Source organism: Parambassis ranga, chromosome 3, assembly GCF_900634625.1.
Source record: "Parambassis ranga chromosome 3, fParRan2.1, whole genome shotgun sequence".
NCBI classification, from domain to species: domain Eukaryota; kingdom Metazoa; phylum Chordata; class Actinopteri; family Ambassidae; genus Parambassis; species Parambassis ranga.
This window is the reverse complement of record NC_041024.1, coordinates 11,674,219-11,699,456: the sequence shown is the minus strand read 5'-3', so window position 1 is coordinate 11,699,456 and position 25,238 is coordinate 11,674,219. Positions and strand designations below refer to the sequence as shown.

The following is a 25,238-nucleotide window of genomic DNA, read 5'->3' as shown; positions in this document are numbered from 1 at the left end:
TTGGTTGTTTAGTTTTATTACCCAATCAAAACTATGAAATAATTCTCGTGTGACCCTCTGTTAACATTTCAAAAGGCAGTATTACTTTGTACTGAGCAGTGATGTATTGCATTATTGAAGTGTTGCAGATTTCTGTCCTAGCTAATTTTTTAAATATATTTATTGAGTCATTAAAATTATCTTTACAAATTATGATTGACATCTGAGTTATCTGTAGAGTGTGTGTTTAATTAAAGTGAAGGTTACCTTGTAGTTGTATACATAAGCTGGCAAATACACTGGATCTGCCTTTGCTTGACTGCAAATAGTTTAATCAATTGCTAAGTTTGTGTGTGTGTTAAAATGCAAGCGGATATACAGTCCATACTGCACCAAATCTCATAAAACCAGAGTGAGGGTGTAGTGCCACCAGGTGGTGATGTTGTTACATCCCTGCAGAGCTGTGGTCTGTTTAGATAACATTTCACATTTTACAGCCATCTACGATAACCGTGTGTCTTGCCTATTTTAAGTGAAGTGTGTGTGTTCTCATTATACTTTATACAAGAATGTTCTAAAAAAAAAAACACCAGAACACATCAAGGGTTTAATAAATCCATTCATCTGCGTCCTTCATACAGGAGTCTGGAATATTTCAAGTAAACCTATAAGCACCGTTACAGAATAATTCATCCTAGATTCAGACAGACAGTACGGCAGATTATTCCAGCTGTGATGCTGCTGATGGACCACAATGCATTTCGACTGCAACGCTCTGTTTTTGATGGGTGTGTGAAGCTAGAAATGAGAGCTGTCTCGGAAGTTGCGTTGCCTTTTCTTTACACGATATTACATTATAACGTGTAACTCCTAAAAGAATACTGCGTCACCATGTTTATGGTGGTGACATATTTAAATGTAATCGTATAAACATTTTAGTTTTAAGTTATATTTTCTAGAAATTGTTATTATATTTTTCTATCATGCCTGTTTTTTGTCCTGTGCATTAAAAAAAACCCGGGTACAGTGTAAACAGACATTAGCTGGCTGTACAGTATTTCCATGGTTTAGCGTGTTTAATTTACCGTCTATAATTCTAACGGAAGGACGTCTAATCCTGCAGGGCGCATTATTTTGAAGGGCTCCGACCGGATGTGTCATGGCTCCTGCTGGTAGCTGAACAGTATAGCTTAGTATCGGTAGTGATTTTCAAGCTTCGCAGTACCGTCACATCCATAATGGCAGGGAGAAATCACTTCTCCGAGGTCCTTTAATATGCTCCCTATTGAGGAGATAAGGCTACCACCGGACGAGTCTCAAAATGACCACCGGCTTCAGCTCCGGTTCCTCCCGGTTCGCAGATTATTTTGTGATCTGCGGACTCGACACCGAAAGCGGGCTGGAACCCGACGAACTGTCCGGTAAGCACATTAGCTATCGGGTTAAATGTCGGGTTGATGTTGAGCTAATGAGGAAGAAAGCGGTGTAATAGCGATGTTACTTATTATTAACTATATCTCAGGCTGTTTTTTATGATTCGCACACCACATAATGTAGATTATTAAAGATAAATACACAACGAACATCTCGCCAGGCCTAGCCCATCTTCTCCCAGCCTGTTTGTTTGCAAGGCTCGCTGAGAAGCGAGAGGATTACTTGTCTCTTTAACGCACTGACATGCATTTAAATTCAAAGGTTGTCGACACATTCCCATCTGATTTCTGAACTCCACATTTATTGGAGTGATTGGATGTTGGCGATGCGCAGTAATAAATATTTTATGTGGTCAACACTTACAGTAGATTCAGGCACGGCTGTTGGCTAGCGGTTTTACTAATGTTGATCTAATGTTATTGTATGTGATGATGTTGTCACACTGGCTCCTAAGATGTCACTGTTATCTAGAGGAGATCAGGTATCAGGTTACCAACACACAGGGAAGGACTAACCTGTGAGTGGCCCCAGGGCAAATCCATCCTGCCATCGACCTCTGACATCCTCAGCATCCACACTGTGCATGTAACCCCCTCAGACCTAGCACACCCTTCCCTTAACACAGACATACACATTGCAAAATCAGATTACATCAGGATTTTAGAGACACGCTAGGATCCTGTATATTACAGTATCTAAAATTAAGGGCTATGAGCATATATGTATATTTTATTTTTACTTTAACTGCATGGGCATGGGTTAAAGAAAAAGAGGATTTATGAAATGGAATGAATTCATGGAATGAATTGGAAATGAAATGTGAAATGGTTGTCCATGTGTTTACTCCCTGTCCACCATAGTGTTTACCAAAAACATTTTTTTCCCTATACTCTTTGTTTCAGGGTGTAATTATGTGTGCTATAAATGCACTATGTAGTATGATTAAATAGTTCCCCTTGGAAAAATTCTGCTGAAACATATGAATGCATAAAATTACAAACAGGAAAAATCTATTTGTCCGTTAAATCTTGTAAGAATAATGATGTGCATTACAAAAACAGAATAAAGTGACGTGTATAGTTTGCTTCCTCTTGGTGAAAAAGTGTGTGTTGTAAAATAATGTTTGTAGATGTTATCAGCTCCATTATTCCCCTCAAGTGTCAGCAATAATGTCAGGGCTTTCCACAGCTACAGTGCTGCTTACGACCTATCATGGGGGAAGCCCTGAATGATGAGGGGACCAAACAGGTCAAATGATATATTTACTACTGCATATCCACTCAAATGCTGTACAGTGTTAAGAAACATAGGAGTTTGTCATTGAGGCTGATCATGTGCTACACTCAGCCTCCTACTCGTGGTTGTTGTGGTTCAGTCGCAACTGAGTCTTAATCTACTAATTGAACAAGTTTCATACTTAAGGAGAGTAACTGTGTCAAGAAAGCTCTTGTTGACCGGGCCACTGTTGCTGGCTTCAGATGGACAAATAGTCCAGTTAGTTCAGACATTTTATTACTTTTATCTTTGCGAAAGCAAAATAATGTTTTGCTGCTTATACTACAGAGATTAAAAGGGTTGACTTCAGTGAAGAGTTGATATAATCTTTTCTGTTTATTTCCAGCTCCATATCGGTGTGATTTATTGTGACTTAGGCAGGTCGTGAGAAGCCCGTGGAGTTGCTGTAGTGGCCGAAAAAGAGTTCTTTCGTCTTTAAAGCAATAATGTAACCAAAAAATCCTTTTGGTTTTCAAAGACTCAACCACAGTACTTCCTATTTTTACTTCCTTTAATCAAGTTCCTGTTTGCAGCCTGAGCAAAAATTCACTTAAGTTTATGAAAAGTCCAACAATATGCTCTAAACTGTTTTGTAACTGTGGACAACCAGAAGCACAAAGTATGTGCCAAAGTATATTGATGGAGGCCTTTCCTCTACAGTCATTTTGCCTTTTCTACTCCTTGTAGGAAAGTGTTGAGGAGACAAAACACCATGAAACTGCAAAGTGATTGCTTTTTTCAAATGTTGTTTGACACCATTGTACAGCAGCAAAATTCAGAGCCAGTTCTTATTCAGTGTAGCTGAGGTGACAGCTGTGTTATTTGTCACTCAACATCCAGACATCAAAATTGTCAAGTGCTTAAATGCCACATTTCATTTTGACATCTGTAAAATGCATGTATGAAAATATATTTTTTTTTTTATTTCTACACTTTTTGTTTATGCTTACAATATAATTATGTTTTTGAGTACATTGTGGCATTGAGATGTTTTTTTTTCCTGATGTGTGATGAGGTTTCTTTGAAGTCTTTTTGACTTGACAGAAACGTAACCACCTGAAACCTTGCATGCACATACAATATGTGTCTCTGAGGTCTAACATCACTGATACTGTTCTACTTACTGCATGTTGCTGCTGTTTGCTGGAGAAAGAGGTTAGGGGCTTGCCCTTATAACAGCGTCAGTTATGAGATTAAGAGAGGAAATGGTGGAAATTCCAGGTAGTGTATGACTATGTCAGCTGAACATCTGCTAAAGGTATGGCTAGACGTTTGCAGATTCATTTAGGGTATATTTTAAATGAGTCTCCAAAGGTCTATGATCTAGAAGCTTGGAGTGAATCGTGCCAAACAAAGCCTTCTAGACAATAACAATACTACCTTACTTTTAATATAGTGTAGTGGTTATTTATGTACATTGACCTGAAATGAAAGAAGTTATTAGGACTTCCTCCAAGCACAATATTAGGCTGCACAGTGAAGACCTGATTAGCATATGTATGACCCTTGCAGCCTCACAGGCAACACTGGAAACACAGGGAGCTGTGGAACATAAGTACACTTGCAGACAGGCTCCACTTATTCAAATGCTAAGCGTTCTTTTGAATTTGCCAGGCAGCCTCTTTCCCCCATTCCTGCTCAGCAATCAAATGAGAATGAATGGCACGACATGAAAGCTGGCTTTAAATGCATAATGTCTTCTTTCATATTTTCACTGAGAGTTGTTCATACATGAGCCTAGGACATGTCGGTATTTCATCTGTTTGCATCTGTGAAATGGTGGATTTATTTCATAGACTGATTAGACATCTCACAGTCCAGGACAAACTGATCTTTACACCCACAGTTATCACATAAAAATCTGATCATATAGTAAGCTCATAGACCTATCATGGCTACAGTCTTCGGGTCGTGTGCAGACTACCTAATGATTGCTTTAATAAGATCCAAAAATAGATTTTTTAAAAAATAAATCACCATTTGAAGTTCTAGAATTACAATGTCACAATGCTAGAGTCACCTGCAGAAGAGCTTTCCATTGAATTTCTATTTAACGACCCATCACAGAGCTTTAAAACCAGTCAGAATAGAACAAAAGAGCTCAGAATGGACAATCAGCTCAAATTGATTTACTTCTCGATTCTGGAATTTGTGATCGATGCAGCAGATATGGCTTCTTATCCATGATAACAGCACCTTATGCTATGCCAAAATAGAGGATGTAGAGTGGAGATAAGGACTGATCCTCTGATCATAATACTGGTTTAACTGAACTAACCCTAACCCCTATAAAGTATAATCTGTTGTGTTGATTTAGGGCATTTAACATCTTCCATTTTCAGGGTTGAGTTGGCTGTACATACGATTTAAATGTTAAAGATGTTCATCGTTTGCTACTACTGGGATGTGCTCTTTGAAGAGTGAAGGTTTACATTCTTCCTGTTATAGCAGAGTAATTAAACCTGTGCGTTCTTGTCTAAAAGGCTTTGTATTTTCTGTGGGTCAAATTTCTCTGCTGTCCAATCCTGTGGCTGCTGACAGATGTTTCATGAGCTGAATCTTCAGGCTGTCGTGTTAAACCATTGCAGTTTGAAGACCTTATACTGTAGATAAGGCCTGGCTAATATTTGTACTTGGTAACAGCATTGGGAAAAAACAATAACTAGATGTTTATCCACAGCTGGACTTGGTCACACAAAGTTTTGTACTGTTTTTAAAGCAACCTGTCAAAAGAGAGAAAACACAGGCACCTGGAGTTAATTCAGGCATGCACATCATTTATGAGAGGGAGAGAATGATCTAGAAGCCAAAATGTTTGCTAAATAGCTACTATAGGAGTGTAATGTTTGAAGTTTAACAAATATGATTTATGTTTGTTTAGGCATTTGTGGATAAAAATCCAGCGCTTGGTCTGTATCATCCTACTTATTTTATGTGATAAACTATTGACTTTGGCTGATGTGAGAGTTGCCTGTAACAAGTCAAAAGATTTAACAGTTCTTTCAATACAAAAACACATTGTGTCTGTTGGGAATATGAGCTGTGAACGTGCTGAATATAAGCCATGAGTGAGCTAACAGCTAGCTGTCAGTGCCGGGCTCCCTAGGTGAATAAGTGTAGATGTTTTTTTTGTTTTGTGTTTCTGAGCTTTTTTAAAGTGTTAGCAGTATACACACTATATTCTGCTGCAAGTGATCAAGTCATCAGCAGAGTACATCCCTTCACGTCTAGCCTAGTGGGCAATGCTACAGGAGGTTTGAGGGTGTATGAGTGCTGATGGGGTGCAGAGCTGTAGGTGGTCCCAGGCTCACAGGATGTGGAGCCAGAACTGTGACGCTCTACTCCCACTACTACCGGTCCACGCTGTCATAGCATCACAGTCCATTTGTTTGGAGAAATGACAACTCAAACTACTGTGCGTTAACAGGCCTCTCTTCCAGGTGAAGGAGTTACTGTATCTTGTAATTAGCAGTAATTATCAGGTGTTTCTGAAGGTATCGTGCACTCTCAGCCAACAGCACTTGAGTCTGACTCAGAATGTGGCAAAAGAAGGATGAGGCAGTGTTTTGGACATTTACACTTTTACTTTTTGTTTTTTTGTTTTTATGGAGGAAACACGACTGTGTGTAGATTTGGTTATGAAAATTAAACATCCATCATGATGCATTTAACACAGTCTTGTTACTCTTGGACTTTGACTTACATTTACATTCTCATGAAAAACGGAAATCCTTTTAATGCTTCACAGTAACATAAACAACTAAATGCATCATTTTCCTTACCCAACTAATCATTATAATCTCACTGCTGGTGTTATCGTGGTCTCAGCTGTGTTCCTGGCATACTTACTTCCCTGTAGGCAGGTTGAATATGAAAGTATAACAAGTAGAATAACACATAATCCTTAAGACTTTTATTCCTCTGCCAGGATTCATTTCACTGTACTGATGATGACTAATGGAAACTTTCACTCAACCCTTATTTTTGGATGGATAAGATAGTAGAACTAAGGGGAGGTCCAATATTGTCAACATCTTACCAGATGAAATACCGATCAGGTAGTGTAACTATAGGGTTAGAATTCTCTGAAGTGCTTTCTAATATGGTGGTTAGAGAATTAGTGTAATCACTAGACTCATCACAGCTGAGTCATATTGTAAGTGCTGTGAAATTGGATTTTCCTCACATGACTGTCTAAAAAATGTCCAAAGAAGAAAGATCTGGCATCACAAAGGCTACATTAGCCTGAGAGCAGCCTTAGCTGAATGTTGATGTAGTGTAGCTAGGAAAGGGTTGATGGCATGTGTCTCACAGCTCACATTTGGCTTTAACATGCTGCATGAGAGTATTTTTTGTGCCGGCGGGAATGTTTCACTGGCGCTTGGCAAATGTCATGCATGAAGAAGACGGCAAATGGCATTGCTTGACTGGAAAGGGTACAAAGGGTCTTTTTTTATGTAATAATCTAACTCTGCTCCAGGGATACAAAAGCGGTCACTGACTAGGCTCTAACATATGACAGTCTACTGTGTGGATGTGTTTAGCAGACTAATTTGACATACATTGAATTGTTTTAGCATAAAAAATATTTCATTCTTTTGTAAATGCATGTGTTTCTGTGGTTCTTTTCCAGAACTGGGAACACTACTTAAAAAAAGAGTGAAGAGCATTTCTTAGGGACTCTTTATAGCTGTGGGTTAATATACATTAAGGATGCTTAGTGAGTAATTATAGCGTGTAGTGTGATGCAGTAAGTGTGATTATCCTAAAATAAACTGCAGTGCCTACATTTAAAGGCTTTAAAGGAGCTGGTCACATAGTTCTGTGGGTCATTAATCTGTTGTTTAGTTTTTTGGCAACACAGAAGAATGAACTCTACCAGGCAAACTGTATTAATAAAATAGACCAATTACTGACTGATTTATTACATTTGTTAACAACATTGCCAGATTTGGCAGCAACAATTATATAGTAATCATTATATCAATATATCAGCCAAACTACTGAATATTAGCTTTATCACTGTGGCCATGTTAGCTTTCCAAGTTTAGCATTCATCTCAAATACCACCGTGCCTGCTGAGAGCCTAACAGAACCATGATGGTTCTCTCTGGAACTCTGGTTCTTATCCGCTGTTGAGAATTGTATTCAGTCAGAGTGTAATATGGATTTGCATGAGCTCTAAAAGTAGAGGAAACTATGACACAGACAGAAGCTCACCCTTGTGTCATAACCTCGGCTGGCTTGAATTAGCATATCCACCTGACACACCTCCTCTGTGTGTGTGCAGCTTGTTCTCAGGGCTGAGCTTTGCGAACAGAGCTGCCAGTATGTGTTTGCACAAAATGAGAAGTGATGCGCTACCCATCAAGAAATGGGCTTTTAATTATTTTTTTGTTTTATTTGTTGTGTAGCTTTATGCCAGTATATAGAGGCTACTAAATTCAGAGATGGGGCCAGAGGAAAATTGGCGAGGGCAAACGAAGGTAACCCTCCCACCACACACTCTCCTCTCCCTCCTAACCTGAGCTCAGCTTTAACCCTTCGACCACAAACCTGGCACACCTTTTCTCAGCAACCCTCTTTTGTTACTTTAAAGGGTTTTAGTCATTTTCTGCACAGGTGTGGGGACTTGCCCTGTATGTTTTTTTGCACCCTGATTTCTTTCCTTTTGATTTCTCTTTTCCCTTCCCCTCCATCTCCCTCACTGCCCTCAGCCCCAGCTGAACAATGAGCTGATGTTTGACAATCACTGCTTCTGTTTCTCGTGCACACATGAATCCAGTGCTGCCTGCACTGGGATTGCTTGGTCAATGTTTACTCTCCCCCTACACTGTGAATGACTTTTCAGTACTGCCTTGGTGTGTGCATCACTTCTGCTTTACTCTGGGTTTAAATCAACCAGATTTGTGCTTCTCTGACTGATTATTTTGAAAGTCTCTCTGCATTGCCATTAAAGCTGTCAAGAAGATCCACAAACCCATTTTGATTTTTTATTATAAATACATATTTTACTGGTTTAAAGATGCAGTTTAAAAATATTGGGGTGTTTATTGTGGAGCAGGATGTAGATGACAGCTTTATATGTTGCAATACAGTGTTCCTCTGTATGAACAAATATGCTGATTTTCCTCTTTGGAGTTGTGCCTGGCACTTAAAGCTTCTGATCAGACTGTTCTGCTTTTCCTGCATTCACATCTGGAAAGCCCTGCTAATTATTTGTCTTCTTTTTGTTTTTGCACTCTTTCTATCTTGTTTGACTTCCAGGTGAGAATTTTGAGCAGAGTCCCCTGCGGAGAACCTTTAAATCCAAAGTCCTAGCACATTATCCGGACAATGTTGAGTGGAATCCATTTGACCAGGATGCAGTTGGCATGGTATGATCTTGATGGTGTTGCAAAATTGTGTAGTGACATGCCACATGTATGCTAAATCACAATTAAAGTTATTATTTGCAGACTATAAAAGTTATCAAAAGCTGTATTTTATTGTATCGACTCACTGATTCCTTTTCCTTGTCCTTCCCTAGCTTTGTATGCCAAAGGGTTTGTCATTCAGGACACAGGTTGACTCTCGGGAGCCTCAGTTTCACTCCTTCATCATCACCAGAGAGGATGGCTCTCGGACCTATGGCTTTGCTCTCACCTTCTTTGAGGAGGTGACTAGTAAGCAGATCTGCAGTGCCATGCAGACTCTCTACCACATGCACAATGCAGAGCAGTATGACATCTTGCACACTCCAACCTCACCACAAGGACTCCCCGACCAGCGACACCAACACTCACAACCTCGACCTGTGCTTCATGCTGCACCCTCCATCTCCCGCCTGCAGCGATTCAACTCATATGACATCAGTCGTGACACCCTGTATGTGTCAAAGTGCATCTGCCTGATAACGCCCATGGCCTTCCCTCAGGCCTGCAGGAAGGTGCTGCAGCAGCTTCATCAGGCTGTTACTTCCCCACAGCCCCCACCGCTCCCGCTGGAGAGCTACATCTACAACATCCTTTATGAGGTGCCCATGCCACCCTCAGGGCGTTCCCTCAAGTTCTCAGGTGTCTACGGGCCTGTGGTATGTCAGAGGCCAAGCACATCTGAGCTGCCGCTCTTTGACTTTGCCATCAGTGAAATGTTTAATCTGCTGGGGGTGGAGAACGTTCTTCAGCTGTTCACCTGTGCCCTGCTCGAGATGCAGATACTGCTTTATTCACAGCGTAAGTAGCTGGACTTCTACTGTTACACTCAATGTTTTCATGTTTAGCATCCGGTTTTCATGAGGGTGCAATGATTGTAAATGTACCTGGATGCATCTGGATCATATTTCAGTTATCTTGAAAAAACACACACGCACGTGTAGAAATGCATTAAAAGCCTGTGTATTTTGGACACAGTACCGATTTTTTTTATACCTGGAAGGAAGAGAGCCATAAACAATGCAAAAAAGATCACTAACAGCTGTTTGGGAGGTGGTGTGACCTTGTTAAGAAACAGCAGTCTCAAGAGGTTTCTCTCGAGCTGGCAGACATATTAGTGTCATGACATTAGATTATGTATCATCTGGGGACCTGGTTATTATACTCTAATGTAGCTTTAAGGCATTCTCCCTGGTCCATAGATTTTGAGTGTCCCTCAGTCTGACATTGAGAAAGTGTTAGTGGTGGTTTCCATGGCTGTCATGCTTGTCTGATGAAAAGTGCTGGCTCCTTCGGGGTAACTGTCCTTATTCCTAAGAAGCTTAGAAAAGTAGCATCATTGCAAAAAGTACATTTTCTGCCCATGAGGCTTAGTTTTCAAAATCCTGGGTGCACTTCAACCTCGGGCGTGTTATTAATTGACCAGGGCTCAGGATAACTCATCTTCAGAGGCAATAAAAAGATCTTTGTTAACAATCTTTATTGTCTTTAAAGGAGACATTCATGTCATTGTTAACCATTTTAAGACAATATAAAGTGTGTGTGTTTGTGCACATGGAGAAACAAGATCACTTCAGCAGGAAGCTTAGTCTCGTGTGATGATTGGATCCATTACAATGGCAAGGGAAGGGAAATGGTTTACAAAACGAGGGAGAAGCTCTTAAGGGGGTAAAAGCTGTGGTGTTGCTAGGCAACGTGGAGACAGGGAGCATAGCAGTGATGCAGGATGATTATTATTGGTCAGAAGTGACATCATTCCTCTTTTCACCCCCGTGAGGCTCATCTCTGCAGAACATGTGAATGATGTAGTGTAGAATTAAGCCCTGGCAATGGTCCACAGAACAGAACTGTTATGCCATGCACTTAAGCGCACACACACAGTGAGGAGAGGGATGTTCTGTAAATGAGGAGACAATAATGTGTGCCGTGTGCTATAAATAGCATTCAAATTCACAATTCTGATTAAACATAAAAACAAAACCCTGGCCAGCATGTTTTCTGTGAAGACAAATGCTGTCTGCGCCTGTCATTCTCAGACAGGAAGCTCATCATATGTCAGCTAATGTGACAAGCCGCAATTATAACATTGTTTGTTATAATTTCACACGCACTATCTATCTTTATGTGATTTGTGCAGTGGAAAGTGACAGGACAGATTAGAGAAAAGGCACATCAAGTTATGAAGGCAAAGCTGAGGATGCTTTACATATAAATATGACCACAGAGATGTACAGTGTTTGGCTCTGATAGAGAATCAGCCTAAAATTTCAGATTTTCTTCTGTTTATGAGGGAGTAAAATGAATGTTGTTGCTGTGGTCACTTGCATTTCAGCAGAAATATGTAAAATACACTGCTACTTATAAATTAGAGAAAATAAGTAAATTTACATAATACTGAGGTGTAAGATACGTAGCTGTTTGCTTCTGTGTGTCGTCTGTGGATCGTGCTGTGTTGTATAATTAGCATTCAGTATGTAAACTAAATAGTTAAAGCATATCTTCTTCTCTTAACCACTACTAGCTCTCAGTGTGGACATTACTAAAATGTTCATGGCACGCACTACTTGACCCTCTCTAAAAGTGGTTTCATGTTATGGTGGCCTATTTTAAAAGGAGGCTGGTGTTGTTAGTATTCTTGTCCCCATCCTGGGAGAGGAAGCCCGCTGAGAAGTAGGATGAGGGGGAGGCCCTGGCTGGGGTGAGACTCTCTTCTCATGGACCAGCACATGACCAAATGAAGGAATGGTATTTGTTTTGGCCCCTTAACAGGAGAAGCAGAGCTGCTGTGCAGTAGGTGTCAATAGGATAGAACAGGAATGCAGATGAGGAGGACTGGACACATATTTGCATGTATACCAGCTGACTCAAGTGTGAAACCCTGAACATGAAGGAGTGTTACTGTGCGGAGTCATGATAAAGGAATTTAATGTTAGCCAGAAGGCTGTGTTATACTGACTACAGCTGTGTCACACTTCAGACTGAAACCACAAAGTGGACTTGCTCCTCAAATCAGGTGGCAGAGACAGAAATTAATAGTTTCATCAGCCAAACAAGAATTTAAAAAATGTGCATGTTTATTACCAGTGTGGCAATAAACACAAAGTGTCCAGCAAGTGTAAATACCACTGGTAAACAGGGCCATATTTAATGTTGTAGTGTAGCTTATGTGACAATTATTGTGGCAGTCGGTACAAACTTTCAGTCTGCAAATGTTCGCAGGATCTACTTTGTAAGTTTAGACAGCTTGTGTATCACTGCTGTTCATATGTATTGGGTAGTAGTCCAGCTCTACTCCCACAATTACCAACAACATTGCCAAAGTTGGATATTATTTTTGGCATGTCAGAATAATTTGTTTCTCTGATCATAAATGTAAGATGCACTGCATCAGAAACCTGCTGCTTGCTTGGTTTTATGGATGCGAACCATCAGTCATGTCATGGCCTTGGCTAGTATGTGTTTTTCCAGCAGCTGTGTGTAATCATCTGTTAAATTTCATAAGCTACATTTACTAACTCTAACTCCTGTTACCAGAACCATAGGAAAGAATAGGTATCAGGTCATGTGGTGCAGCTGATGGATTTCAAACTCAGAGCAAACAGAAGAGCTGAGGCATCAACAATATAATCCCATTAAAAAACAGGTCATGTTGCACAACTCGAGTCATATGCTGTTTATATGCTGCTCAAGTGTTGTTTGGCAAGTAAAATATGAGGAAAGGGTTGTGCAACCTGTTTTCATGATCAATTACCTCATCATGGACATGTCATGTAGTTTATTTCACAATAGTGATCACTAAAAATCATAACTTCTAAAATGAAGCTGCTTTGTGTGTGTGTGACACAGATTACCAGAGGCTGATGACTGTGGCAGAGAGCATCACAGCCTTAATGTTCCCCTACCAGTGGCAGCATGTGTATGTTCCCATCCTGCCCGCCTCCCTTCTCCACTTCCTGGATGCTCCTGTGCCATATCTCATGGGCCTCCACTCCAATGGACAGGATGACCGCACCAAGCTAGAGCTGCCACAGGAGGTACAAACACACAGTTCATGCCATATGTACCCATTAATGCATTTTACATTAAACTGGTTCTGGTTCTTTTTCTGAATGCATGTTTGAGCTGCTTAAACTACGGTAAAAAAAAATCTGATTACTCCAAATACTTCAGGCCAGAACCCCCCTGGGTATTTCAAGGTTAGTTCTCAGTATAGTGTGTCACTTTGAATTATCAGTTAGCTCATTAAGAACAAACATTTTTTTTCTCCCCAGTTTAGGCTCAGACATGTATTGAAAACACAACACAATGCCAACCATTTCAAACTGAACTGTCAAACCTAAAGAGATGTAAAAACTCATGTTTACAATGTCCTCTCTCTTCTGTCCTTGGTCTTCATCCAGGCTAACTTGTGTTTTGTGGACATTGATAATCATTTCATCGAACTGCCAGAGGAGCTGCCCCAGTTTCCCAACAAACTAGAGTTTATTCAGGAGATCTCAGAGGTGCTCATATCCTTTGGTGTGTCTCCTGAGGGAAACATTCCCTCCAGTGACAGCCAGGCCAAATACCGCTTCCGATCGGTGGATATGGTCTCTGACAAGCGTAATGGCAATCTGGCATCACCTCTCAATTCCTTCCTGCTGAGAGAGAATGAAACAATTGCCAGACTGCAGGCGCTGGTCAAGAGGACTGGCGTCAGCCTGGAAAAGGTGAGAAATGATGTCATGTTGTTAATTAATAATGGACTGTGCAAATTATCATGCATCACTATAGTTACATTATAAAAATATACCTACTTTGAATATTTTCGGCACAATACAGAAGATATAATTTCTTAACAATAACAATGTGTGCAAAACATGCAAACTTTGGCACAAAAAACCTTGTGGTATGTGTTAATTTTAAAGTGGAATGTGTGTTTTTGTTATACATGAAAGGAGCAGGGTTATGAAAAAACATATTCTCAGTTTTTATTGTCAAAATTGCAGTAAGAGATGATGGACCATAGGGGGAGCCCCTCTCCACAAACTGAACAGACATGTTGTGACAGCACTGCATTTTCAATTTTTTGATCATATTTGAATAAGTGTTGATACATTGACCATTCATCCACCTGATGTGTTGATTTAATAAAACAGGAAATGTTAATGAGTGTAGTGTCAATTAAAAACATTGACTTCAGTCACCTCCAGTCACCTTTGACCTGCTGTCAATATCTCACACATGGCTCTGAGTATTTTACAAATGGATACGTTTGTTGTTAGAGACAGTCTATATGTACTGATCAGCTTATGTGCTTATGGCCAGCATTAGCTTTCTATAAATGGATTAACACGTCATCTGTGTGTGGTTATGTAGCTACAAGGTTAGACCTTATAATTGCTGTTATTTAAATGTGCTGTTGGCTTTCAATTAAAGAAAAGAGGTGGAGGTTAAATGTGCCTGGGTCATGTTAGTGTAGTGTTAGTAACTGCTGCACTTTCTTTCATGCAAACATATAGTGGTAGGCCTGCTGTGTGTTGTTTTTATTCCCTCCTTGTTCTGGCATCTGGCCCACTAACCTGCTGACATGCTAAAAAAAGATCTATGTTTCAGTTTAATTTGGGTCATAAATCAACACACATGTCCTTGACTCCCTTTCCCATGACTCTGCTCCACCATCAGCAGGCTGTGATAACAAGAAATGAGGCATAAAAATAGTAGTTGTCTTTTTCATCTGACTCCCTTTTTTTCTTTATTGTGGTATTTTGTGTGTTATAAATGAACAAAATCAAATGTTACCAAGTACATTAATGAATATTTGTACACATTAGCTTGAAGTGAAAGAAGATGCTAGCAGCAACAAGGACGTGCGGGTCCAGTGTGATGAGGAGGAGCTAAAGATGCACCAGCTCAACATTCAGGTGCGCGAGGTCTTTGCCAACCGCTTCACCCAGATGTTTGCAGACTATGAGGTGTTTGTAATCCAGCCCAGCCAGGACAAAGAGTCCTGGTTCACCAATCGAGACCAGATGCAGAACTTTGACAAGGTAAACTGCTGTAATAAAGTATTGTAAAGGGGAATTTATTTCTAAAATACATAACAATGCATATGTTTGATTGTGTGTGCAGGCGTCGTTCCTGTCTGACCAACCTGAACCCTACCTGCCCTTCCTGTCACGTTTCTTGGAGACTCAAATGTTTGCCTCCTTCATCGATAGTAAGATCCTCTGTCATGATGATGAGGAGAGGGAACACACACTGAGGGTGTTCGACTCCCGTGTGGACAAGATTCGCATGTTAAACGTCCGCACACCCACACTGCGTACTTCTATGTACCAGAAATGCACCACTATTGAAGAAGCAGGTAAGGAAAAAAGATCAGTCCTAAAAATGAAAGCCTCATTAATGTAAAAAAAAAAAATAAAGAAGGTTTTTGAAGATAACTGGATTCCCTTCTAAGCACCAGCTGTTGGTCAAACATGAAAACACAATGTGATAGGTGGACGAAATGGATCTTGGTGATGTTTAATTATCAGTCTGTTTGCAATTTAAAGTTTAGGAAATTTAATTAAAAGTGCTGTCAAACTCAAACTAATTTAAAACCCAAATCAGTGTTGTAGTGAAGTCATTTTAAGGTGTGAACTAATGATAGACTTAGAACTTTGCCCTGTTTTGTGAACTGGTAATTGCTGTCTTATTTGCAGAGAATCTGTTTAAAAAGCGATATGAAAAAGCAGATTTTGTCGCTCCTGGACCTCATACCATTGGGTTGGAAATCAACAACGACAACAATCGTAATATTTGTTCTTATTACCTCAAATCGTCCTGGGTGGCAGCTCTTTGGATGTGTGTGTGCAATGCATTATGTTGTGTACACTCAGAGAGGATGGATTGTTTCTGTTTGACTTTGTGTACACAATAAGTCAACAGTGTTTGATCAGAGATTCCTCTGTCACATTCTCTGCATTGCATACACACATTGAACACTCTTGATTCTGTTTTCAAGTTTAATTATTGATCTATATCGAGGTGATCTGGTAACTTCCAGCATGTCGCTGAATGGGGGATGACATGATAGGTGAATCATGGCTTCGTGCTGTCATTTTTATGCTGTCTGTATTTTTCACCTTGTCGTTCTTTTGCCTCTTCATAGACTGAATGCGTCCTTGTGGGTTTGCTTTTGTTAACACAGCCTATGTGTGGGGGTGTTGTTAATCAGTCTTTCAAACGTCATTGTCTAAAGCTGCTTTCATTGAGGGCTTTGGGCTGGGTCCTTTTAAAGAAAAAGTACATCTATTCTTGGCCTTTTTTCCTCCTCTCACTTCCCTTGGATCTGTGGGTGGTTGGGACGGCACGGTTTTTCTTTTCTTTATGATTTTAATATGTTCTCTTTCATCTGTTGTCAAATGGCTGCTAAATCTGAAGTGAAATGTTCTTACTCATAGCTATCCTGATTGCTCAGCATGAATCTGTCATACAAAATAAAAGAATCTTAGATAATTGTTGAAAGAATGAACAGAAGATTACGCTGTCACTGACAGAGACACTGGGATATTTAGAGTCAAGATTGCATTATATAGTATATATCAATTTTTTATATTTTCTTGTATTGTTTAGATCAGAACAAGTCATTCATTTGGTAACATACCAGGCAGAAAGTCCATCTAATCATTGTCTGCCAATCCTAAACAGATTTATTATAGATTTTGCAAAATGGATGCTTTTGTGTCAGCCTGTTACGTCCGTACACTGACATCACTGTGGTTTTGGAAAAGAAACAAAATAAAAAATGCCTTTTGTTGACTTCTCACATCTCCACAGAGAAAGCCATTGAAATGAGAGTCAGCAAGATTGATCACACCGCCCTCCACCCCCATCTGCTAGACATGAAGATTGGTCAGGGACGCTATGAGCAGGGCTTCTTCCCACGACTGCAGTCCGATGTGCTCTGCACTGGCCCCTCCAGCAACAAGTGAATATTTAACAATATAGTCATCTTATGTTTTAAAGACACAGAAGCTTGTTTTTGTATTTAGTCTGTGCTTAAAGGCTCAGCTTCTCTTATCAAAGATGTGTTGTGTGTTACAGGTGGGCCAAAAGGAGCGCACCTGCTCAGTGGAGGAGGAGGGATCGACAAAAGCAGCACGCTGAGCACCTTTATTTAGACAATGACCAGAGAGAGGTGAGAGGTCCCTGCAGAGCTCATTCATACAGACTGACCGCCTGCTTTGTTGTCTTTGATCATTTTTGCATGACCTTTGCTTTACTGACTTCATTCTTACCATCTTGTCTGCCTTTCCACCTTCTCTCACTCATCTTTTTCTGCCTCTCTTATGCTCGTGCTTGCTCACTCTCAGCATGTAGAGTGTTTGTATCCGGAGCTGCAGCTCCTGCTGTTTCTTGACTACTACTGGCTCTCGCAGTCCTTCAAGCCCTGTCTAAAGTCGGTGACTGTGGACGTGGTATGTGTTGGTAGTCCACTGACCACATGACCTTTCTGAACATGTGGTCTTCACATCCCTCTGTTTCCTTAACTTCTAAGAGATAATTCATGTCACTGTCTAGACCATGTCATATTTGTATAGTAGTGAGTATAAAGATTCAAACTTAGTGTCCAGTATCTTTTTAATAAGTCCAAATTTGTGACTTGTTAAATAAACTAATAATGACCTGTTTTGTGAGTTTAGTTTGAACTGTTGTATGTTAATGTTACTTCGTTTATCACAATTATTTTTTGTATGAATGGCCATTACTTTTTTTAACTTTACCTTTGCACATTGATAGAATTCTGTCTGTTCTTGTATTAGAAGTACATCCAGGAAGCCAGAAACCTGGGCACGACCATTAGACAGCCAAAGTTGTCCAACTTGTCACCATCTGTCATCGCACAGACTAACTGGAAGTTTGTTGAAGGATTGCTAAAGGAGTGCAGGAACAAGGTTTGTGTCGGCCTGAAGTCTTGTTCATATGTTTTTCTGCAGTCCTAAATGTATGATGTGTTGTTTTTTCTGCAGACCAAGCGTATGCTGGTAGAAAAGATGGGTAGGGAGGCTGTTGAGCTGGGTCATGGAGAGGTCAGCATAACTGGTGTTGAGGAGAACACTCTGATTGCCAGTCTCTGTGACCTGCTGGAGAGGATTTGGAGCCATGGGCTGCAGGTTAAACAGGTAAGAAAAAACTACATCACTGTACTTGTCATGTATCTGATTGATAACTAATAGCATTGTGAGTTAAAGTATGTTTTTTTTTCTTTCAGGGTAAATCTGCCTTGTGGTCCCACTTGCTTCACTACCAGGACAGCAAAGAGAAGAAGAGTGCAACTCCAGGCGGTTTGGGTCCTCCAGGTAAATTCTCAAATCACTTCACCTGGTGAGCAAGCTCTGTCCATAAACTAGTGACTTTTGTTGCAATTACACTCCCTTTATCTTATACCAGGTTTCATTCATGACACTGAGAGACGTAAATCTGATGGTGGTGGATCAGCCATGCCGCCTCTTAAAGTCTCCCTGATTCAGGACATGAGGTGAGGAAGACTTATTTGCATGTCATTAATGAATTAAAGGTGGAAACTGCTGGTTGCTGTTGGGCCGATGTGTGTTGGCCTAACAGTGCCCCCCTGTGGTAGACATCAAACAATCCTTACTTAATGTATTATGATAATGCATTATGCTGAAATTGGAGCAGGAGGGAGGAGATGAGCTGGCAGCCAGGAGGGAGCGAGTAGTGGCTGACCCAACAACAGGAGAGTGTTATGGGTCCAAACACTTAACAGTTTTTGGTAACCATCTGATGACACAACCTCCTGGCTAAAGGCTTCAGTCATTACAAAATAGCTGAAGGAGAAGCATCATGTATGTATGCTATCACTGTTCCAATGATGATTAGCTGTCTAAGTGTAGCTGTAAGGACTCAAGAATTGTCACAGGTCAAAATGAACAGTAGCAGCACCCTGCCGCTTGATTTCGTACACAACAGAGAGTTAAGAAGGTTAAGAAATAGATGAATAGATATTCTTCAGCACCTCATTAAATGGTACACAGTAGCTGCAAGTGGGGGAAAGAAAGAGGAAGCGACATTCTGCAAAAGTGGATTGTAAGACTGGTGGCTCTTGTTGCAAACCTGCATGCTTCATTCTGCTTGTGTGTGATGGCAGCCATCACTGTCGTCATGTTATCTACTGTAACCAGCTAGAGTTGAGGAGTGTGGCCTCGTGTTGTGTGAAGAAGACACAGAGTGACTCAGTAACAGCGTGTTACTTCCAGCCTAATTACCAGACCTCCTCCCTGTCAAACTAGGAGGAGAGAAGGGGAGGGGTCAACTCAGGGCAAATACATACAGCTCCACTCTATGTCAATAGATAGAGACCCTTCTACACACTCGTATAAATCTCCTATGGCCTGATCACTTTCATGAGTTTTAATAATAAAATTAATAGGCGGTGATTGTGTTAATAATAGGATTTTAAATAGCTCACATCTACTCTCTGTTTTTCATGTTTTAATAGTAGATGTTTTCCTTTGTTGCCATGGAGATAATGAGCAGAAAAAACTAGGTTACCCAGCGTTGGTGAGCGTATAGGGTGGAGACAGGGAGGGGGATGGAAGGTGGAATAGGAGGAGATGTGAAGCGCGTATGGCACAGGTGGAGTGGAAGGGAATGTGTCTGGACATCATAGACATGATAGTGGCTCGGAGCGATGACACAAGACTTACTCGCACAGTCCTTTGTGGTAAATATGCAAAGGCAAATTGAGGCTCTGTCTGGACACAACAGTTACAAATAATATATGTAGATACTAATTTGAGGCAGAATATTTAATTAAGAACAGATTTGTCAATAAATAGAAATACATTTGAACTTGTCTTTTTGTTTGCAGACACATTCAAAATATAAGTGAGATCAAGACAGATGTTGGAAAGGCCAGAGCCTGGGTCCGCCTCTCTATGGAGAAGAAGCTGCTTTCCAGACACCTTAAGCAGCTGCTATCAGACCTTGAGCTTACAAAGTGAGTAAACATACACCCACAGTTCTATTATTCGGTCTATCAACTAAAGCTTGAAGATCACTGAGTGTCTTTTGCTACTTCTCATTTGTTTTTGTTTTGACTTCTGTCATGCTTGTGGAGGAATGTCTGTCTCATATAAAACGTCGTGTGGTGTAGCATTTATAATAGATTAACTCTTTTGATATCACAGAGCATCGTAGTGTAGCCTACTGCTGCATAAATAATTCACAGTCTATTTCATAATTAATATCCCAGCGGTAAATTGGGTCATAGGGGGTGTCTGTCTGCCTTCATGACCTTACAGTATCATTCCAGCTACCTGTTATATACATTAGACACTGTGCGGCCCAAAACAGGTCATGCTCTTTATACTGTTGAGAAAAGATTATGAAACAGTGACAAGTCCTTTAATTTCAGGATTAATCTATTTTTAACATACCATTTTATTATTTCAGAAAACTATACAAGCGCTATGCCTTCTTGCGCTGTGATGATGAGAAGGAGCAGTTTCTTTACCACCTTCTGTCCTTTAATGCTGTGGATTACTTCTGTTTCACCAATGTCTTCACAACTATCAGTGAGTGCTGTTTTGATGTATAACACTTGACTGCACAGCCAATGACTTACCAGCTTTTTATTGATGTACGATGACTTTGTAAGATTCCCTCTCTCTCTCTTGCAGTGATTCCTTACCATGTGGTAGTTATCTCAAGTAAGAAGCTGGGTGGCTCCATGTTCACAGCTAACCCATGGGTGTGTGTTTCTGGTGAACTGGCAGAGACTGGAGTGCTGCAGGTCCCCAGAAACACTCTGGAGATCACTTTTGAGGTGAGTGTTAATTCTTACTTTAAGGTAGGTTTTACTTTGTTACAGCTTAATTTTGAATTTTAGTTATCATTTCTGATCAATAACTGTGCTTACCTAGTGGACCGTTGAGTTGTAAATGGAATTGAGTGCTTAAAATAGCTTGAAGTTTAATTGGTCCTGGTTACCTTTGTTCTTTATGTGGTTTAGTTGGTAATAAAGCAAACCTATCTTTTAGCTATTATGTGTTTTTAATGTAATTTATCACTTTTTTCCTTTATAGTGTCAGAACCTGGGCAAACTTACAACTGTGCAGATGGGTCATGATAACACAGGGCTGTACGCAAAGTGGCTGGTGGAGTGCGTTATGGTCCGCAATGAGATCACAGGGCACACATACAAGTAAGCATACTTGATGACGAATGTGCCTCGTATTGTTTTGAGCGGGTGGCTGGCAAAAGATAAACTTTATGTGCTTGCCTGTGCAGGTTTCCTTGTGGCCGATGGTTGGGGAAAGGTGTGGATGATGGCAGTCTAGAGAGGATCCTGGTGGGTGAGCTGATGACCCCCAGCACGGAGAATGATGAAAGGATGTGCCGCACACCACCCATGCAGCAGTCGCCAGGAATGATGAGGAGATTTGTTACCATCTCACCAAATAGCAAACCAAGTAAGTTACTCAGCTGCAAAAGAATACATTTTGTTATATTATTACTCATTTATAATTTTAGGCCTATTAACCTGCATTGTTTAAAAAAAAATAGAAATGAGAAGAGAACAGATAAAACCTGCATGGGATTTTTTTCTCCCTGCATCTGAGCATCTTTGTTTGCCTTTCTTTTTTCTCATGCAGAGTTAAACACAGGTCAGATCCAGGAGGGAGTGGGAGAGGCCATCAACGGGATTGTGAAGCACTTCCACAAACCGGAGAAGGAGGTGAGAGACGGCAGTCTAGACAAGCCCGAACATGTAGTTCTATTATTCATCACAGATGAAGTAAAGCTGCTGTCTGCTCTGGTGGCCTCTGAGTCCCTCCACTGCAGGCTTTGTAGTATAATGCAAACGATGATGTTTATATACTAATATGTATTCTTGACCACATTTTCTTGCGTAAAATTAAATTTTTTTTATCACATGTTTAAAACAGCAACAGTGATAATAATTACATACTGAGGCAGGTTGAGTGATGGCACAAATTGGAATGAGGATTTTGAATGGTACTTTAACTGATGATTACAGGCTTTAAGAGTCATTGTAATTGAAGTACAAAGGAGTTTTCATAGGAAAACCCCCTTCACTTTGCTCCTTCTTTTTTAATAGTGACAACAGTAGTGACAACAATGAAGGGAAGCTGCCAAGAACGAAAACGTTTCTAAAATTGAAATGCACTTTGTACTATTGTGTGTGGCTGTGTCTGTCACTGTTTATACAGTATTATGTCATGTCGCACATTAATAATGCCTCATACATGCTTTTACTATCACATTAACAAAAGTAAACATTTAAGGTTAAAACATCACACTGCTTTCTCTTGAATTTAACTGGTCATACACAAGCAGTGCTTGTTTACATCCTCATTTGTAAGAAAACATCAACAACCTTTATTTAACTGCATCTTAACTCCATGCATTGCTCTCCATAGAGAGGCAGTCTGACCCTTCTCCTCTGTGGCGAGTATGGCCTCGTCTGGGCTCTGGAGCAAGTTTTCCAGCACGGTTTCAAATCCCCCCGACTCTTTAAGAACGTCTTCATCTGGGACTTCTTGGGTAAAGACCTAATTCCTGTCAAATATCACTGTACAATCATCTATTAAGGCTATTGTGTCTCTTTAATACCTAAATTATTTGTAATAAAGTATTCCTTTATTTTGTGATCAACTGGTACCTTATTTGTTTATTGATTCTCTTGTGCTTTAACAGAAAAGGCACAAGTGTACTTTGAAAGTGCAGAGAAGCAGGAGGCAACTCCGGATGAAAACTGGCAAACCAGAGTGCGTCACTTCTGCCGCTTCATGCGTGCCATAAACAGCACGTCCAGAAACATCGGCAAGGACGGGAAATTCCAGATGCTTGTTTGCCTGGGTGCAAGGTGGGTAGGCTAATCCCACTCACACTAGAAGACACATTGCTGTTAATAACAAGGAAGTGTAGTGTTCAGAGTGACAGAAAATCCATATAAAATTTAGACTGCACTTATGAAAGCTAGAACTTGATGATGACAAAAACATTAGGTTAAATAAAAAAGATAACTGATACTTCAGAAGACAACAGTGCAATTTTTGTTTCTTTTACACAGCTACAAGTTATTATAGAACATTTGTTTTACAATTGGCTGTAGTGTCAAGCTGCTCTCCTGACTACACATGTGTTCTTATCTTAGGGACCATTTGCTACATCACTGGATTGCTCTGCTCGCAGACTGTCCAATCACTGCTCAGATGTACGAGGACACAGCGCTAATTAAAGATCGCTCATTGGTAAACTCTCTGATTAGAGTACTACAAACTCTGCAGGAGTTCAACATTACCCTGGAGGCATCACTTGTCAAAGGTGTTGGTATCTAAACCAAACCAACTTCCCAGCAGTTGTACTAAACCAGGAGTATCACTGGGGACCACTAAAAAAAAGAGAGCAACTGAACCTTTTATATGCAGGAACAGACTTGAACAAAGGACACTTTCTGGCTTATATTAAAGCTACTGTTACATTTATGCCATATATTAAGTGCAATGAGCCTTTCAAGATATGTTGTTATTTTTATCCTCAATGATGTTGCCATTAGATGTTTAAAATATGTTTTCTATTATGAACCATGATTTTCACATTATTGACAATGAACTACTTGTGCTATAATGTTTTATTGAAAGCTAAATATTTTCATTGTTATTGTGAACTGCTGACAATGGCTATATTTAAGGGAAAGGGAGTTTCAAAACTGTTAATATATTTTCAGAGAAAAACAGTATTATTTTGTTAAATTAGTCAAGTTGCTTGCTCTGTTGTCAACTCAGATTTCATTGTCATAACGCAGAGCTTAAAGCAAATGATGTAGAAGTATGCTTTATAAGTATGTGTATGACAGGGAGGTTTGTAAAGGGGAAGATTATTTACCCACAAAATGAGTAAGAAGGCTGTTACATTCTGGCCTTTCCCTGACAAAAGTACAAGTATGCAACTCTTTCACATGAAATACAGCGAAGAAAATTATCCTTGCATGAACATAAGGGTGGGGCCTATGCCCTTTATCTAGTGATGGACAGTATAATCAGTGTGATATATGTCCCTAGTTTGGTGTTCCAGACACAAGTGCTCCAAGAGATCCTTTACCCAGCTTTCTGTGCAAAGTGGATCACGTATATACCACCTATATACCTCCAACCAGCCATTTCCTCCCAGCATCATTCCAGCCCTTACACTACATCTGCCCTGGTTACATTAACAAAATCAGTGTGGTGATCTCAGTAGACTTCTTGTGATAAAGGATAATCTCCTGCTTCCCGTACGAGGATTTAAAAGGACTGCTTGCCCCATTTCCTGATTTTTGTCATCATGGTTTCTTGCTATGCAATATTCACAAGAGAAAATTCATCACCGTACAAACTCCATACCGGGGTGTCTTGAGATACTGCCGAGCCCTCCTCTGCTATATACATTGAACTTTTCTGTTCAGAAGAAGAGATTTGATATGTGATGGACTTCTTATCTGTGCCAACATCTGGAGTGACTGTGATGTACTCATCTGTGAACGACCCACACATGAGCATCTTGGGAGATATATATTTTGTTTTCCAATAAGGTTGTACATTTGCTGACATAGCTGTGTAATGTAGTGTTTACTAAGTGAGCAACAGTGTACAGTGTAAAAAAATATTAAGAATAAAGCATCTGTAATGCATTTGAGTGGATTTTGGTAGCCTGTTAGTTTTGAATAATTTAGTTTTCATTAATGGATTTATACCTGCTGAAAGATTCCCAACAAAGAAATGTGTTTGTATGTGTATTTTCCAGTCTCATCTTCTTAAATGTAAACAGTTTTATTAATTTTAAAGGACAAACAAGATATATAGTTCCTTGTTGTTCTAAAATCTTGTCTAAAATGCTTGTTTGGGCATCTAAATAGTTACTTATTTTTTAAATAATACATATTATTTGAAATTTTAAATAATACATCATATATAAACAATTCTAGTAATATAATTATTAGTCATTTACGTTCTTCGCTGTGTGAGGTTTACCAGTGGGGGAAAAAAATGTAAACAAACTCGTTCGCGCCATGTCAAGAGGCTATTCTTCTTTAAAGCCTTAGCCCAGGTGGTTTATGGGATTCTGAGTTTGAAAGCAGGCCGT

General features: G+C 40.0%; 1 protein-coding gene across 4 annotated transcripts; it reads left to right on the top strand.

The window, feature by feature from the left end:
* Positions 1–1,139: 1,139 nt before the first annotated feature.
* On the top strand, positions 1,140–24,796 carry dennd5a (DENN/MADD domain containing 5A). 4 transcript variants are annotated; one of them, XM_028401306.1, is made up of 24 exons: positions 1,140–1,400; positions 8,103–8,174; positions 8,956–9,065; positions 9,218–9,902; positions 12,948–13,135; positions 13,502–13,810; positions 14,915–15,130; positions 15,213–15,447; positions 15,788–15,877; positions 16,905–17,055; positions 17,172–17,265; positions 17,891–18,022; positions 18,098–18,250; positions 18,340–18,427; positions 18,519–18,606; positions 19,960–20,088; positions 20,544–20,665; positions 20,771–20,916; positions 21,176–21,294; positions 21,381–21,562; positions 21,746–21,828; positions 22,535–22,658; positions 22,812–22,980; positions 23,272–24,796. In XM_028401306.1, the coding sequence occupies exons 1-24, from the start codon at positions 1,301–1,303 to the stop codon at positions 23,453–23,455; spliced, it is 3,969 nt and encodes a 1,322-aa protein (XP_028257107.1). In that variant the 5' UTR covers positions 1,140–1,300; the 3' UTR covers positions 23,456–24,796. The 4 variants fall into 4 exon arrangements, with proteins under 4 accessions (XP_028257107.1, XP_028257108.1, XP_028257109.1 ...); XM_028401307.1 differs by lacking the exon at positions 8,103–8,174 and having other exon boundaries at positions 23,272–23,455; XM_028401308.1 differs by lacking the exon at positions 15,788–15,877 and having other exon boundaries at positions 23,272–23,455.
* The last annotated feature ends 442 nt before the right edge of the window (positions 24,797–25,238 follow it).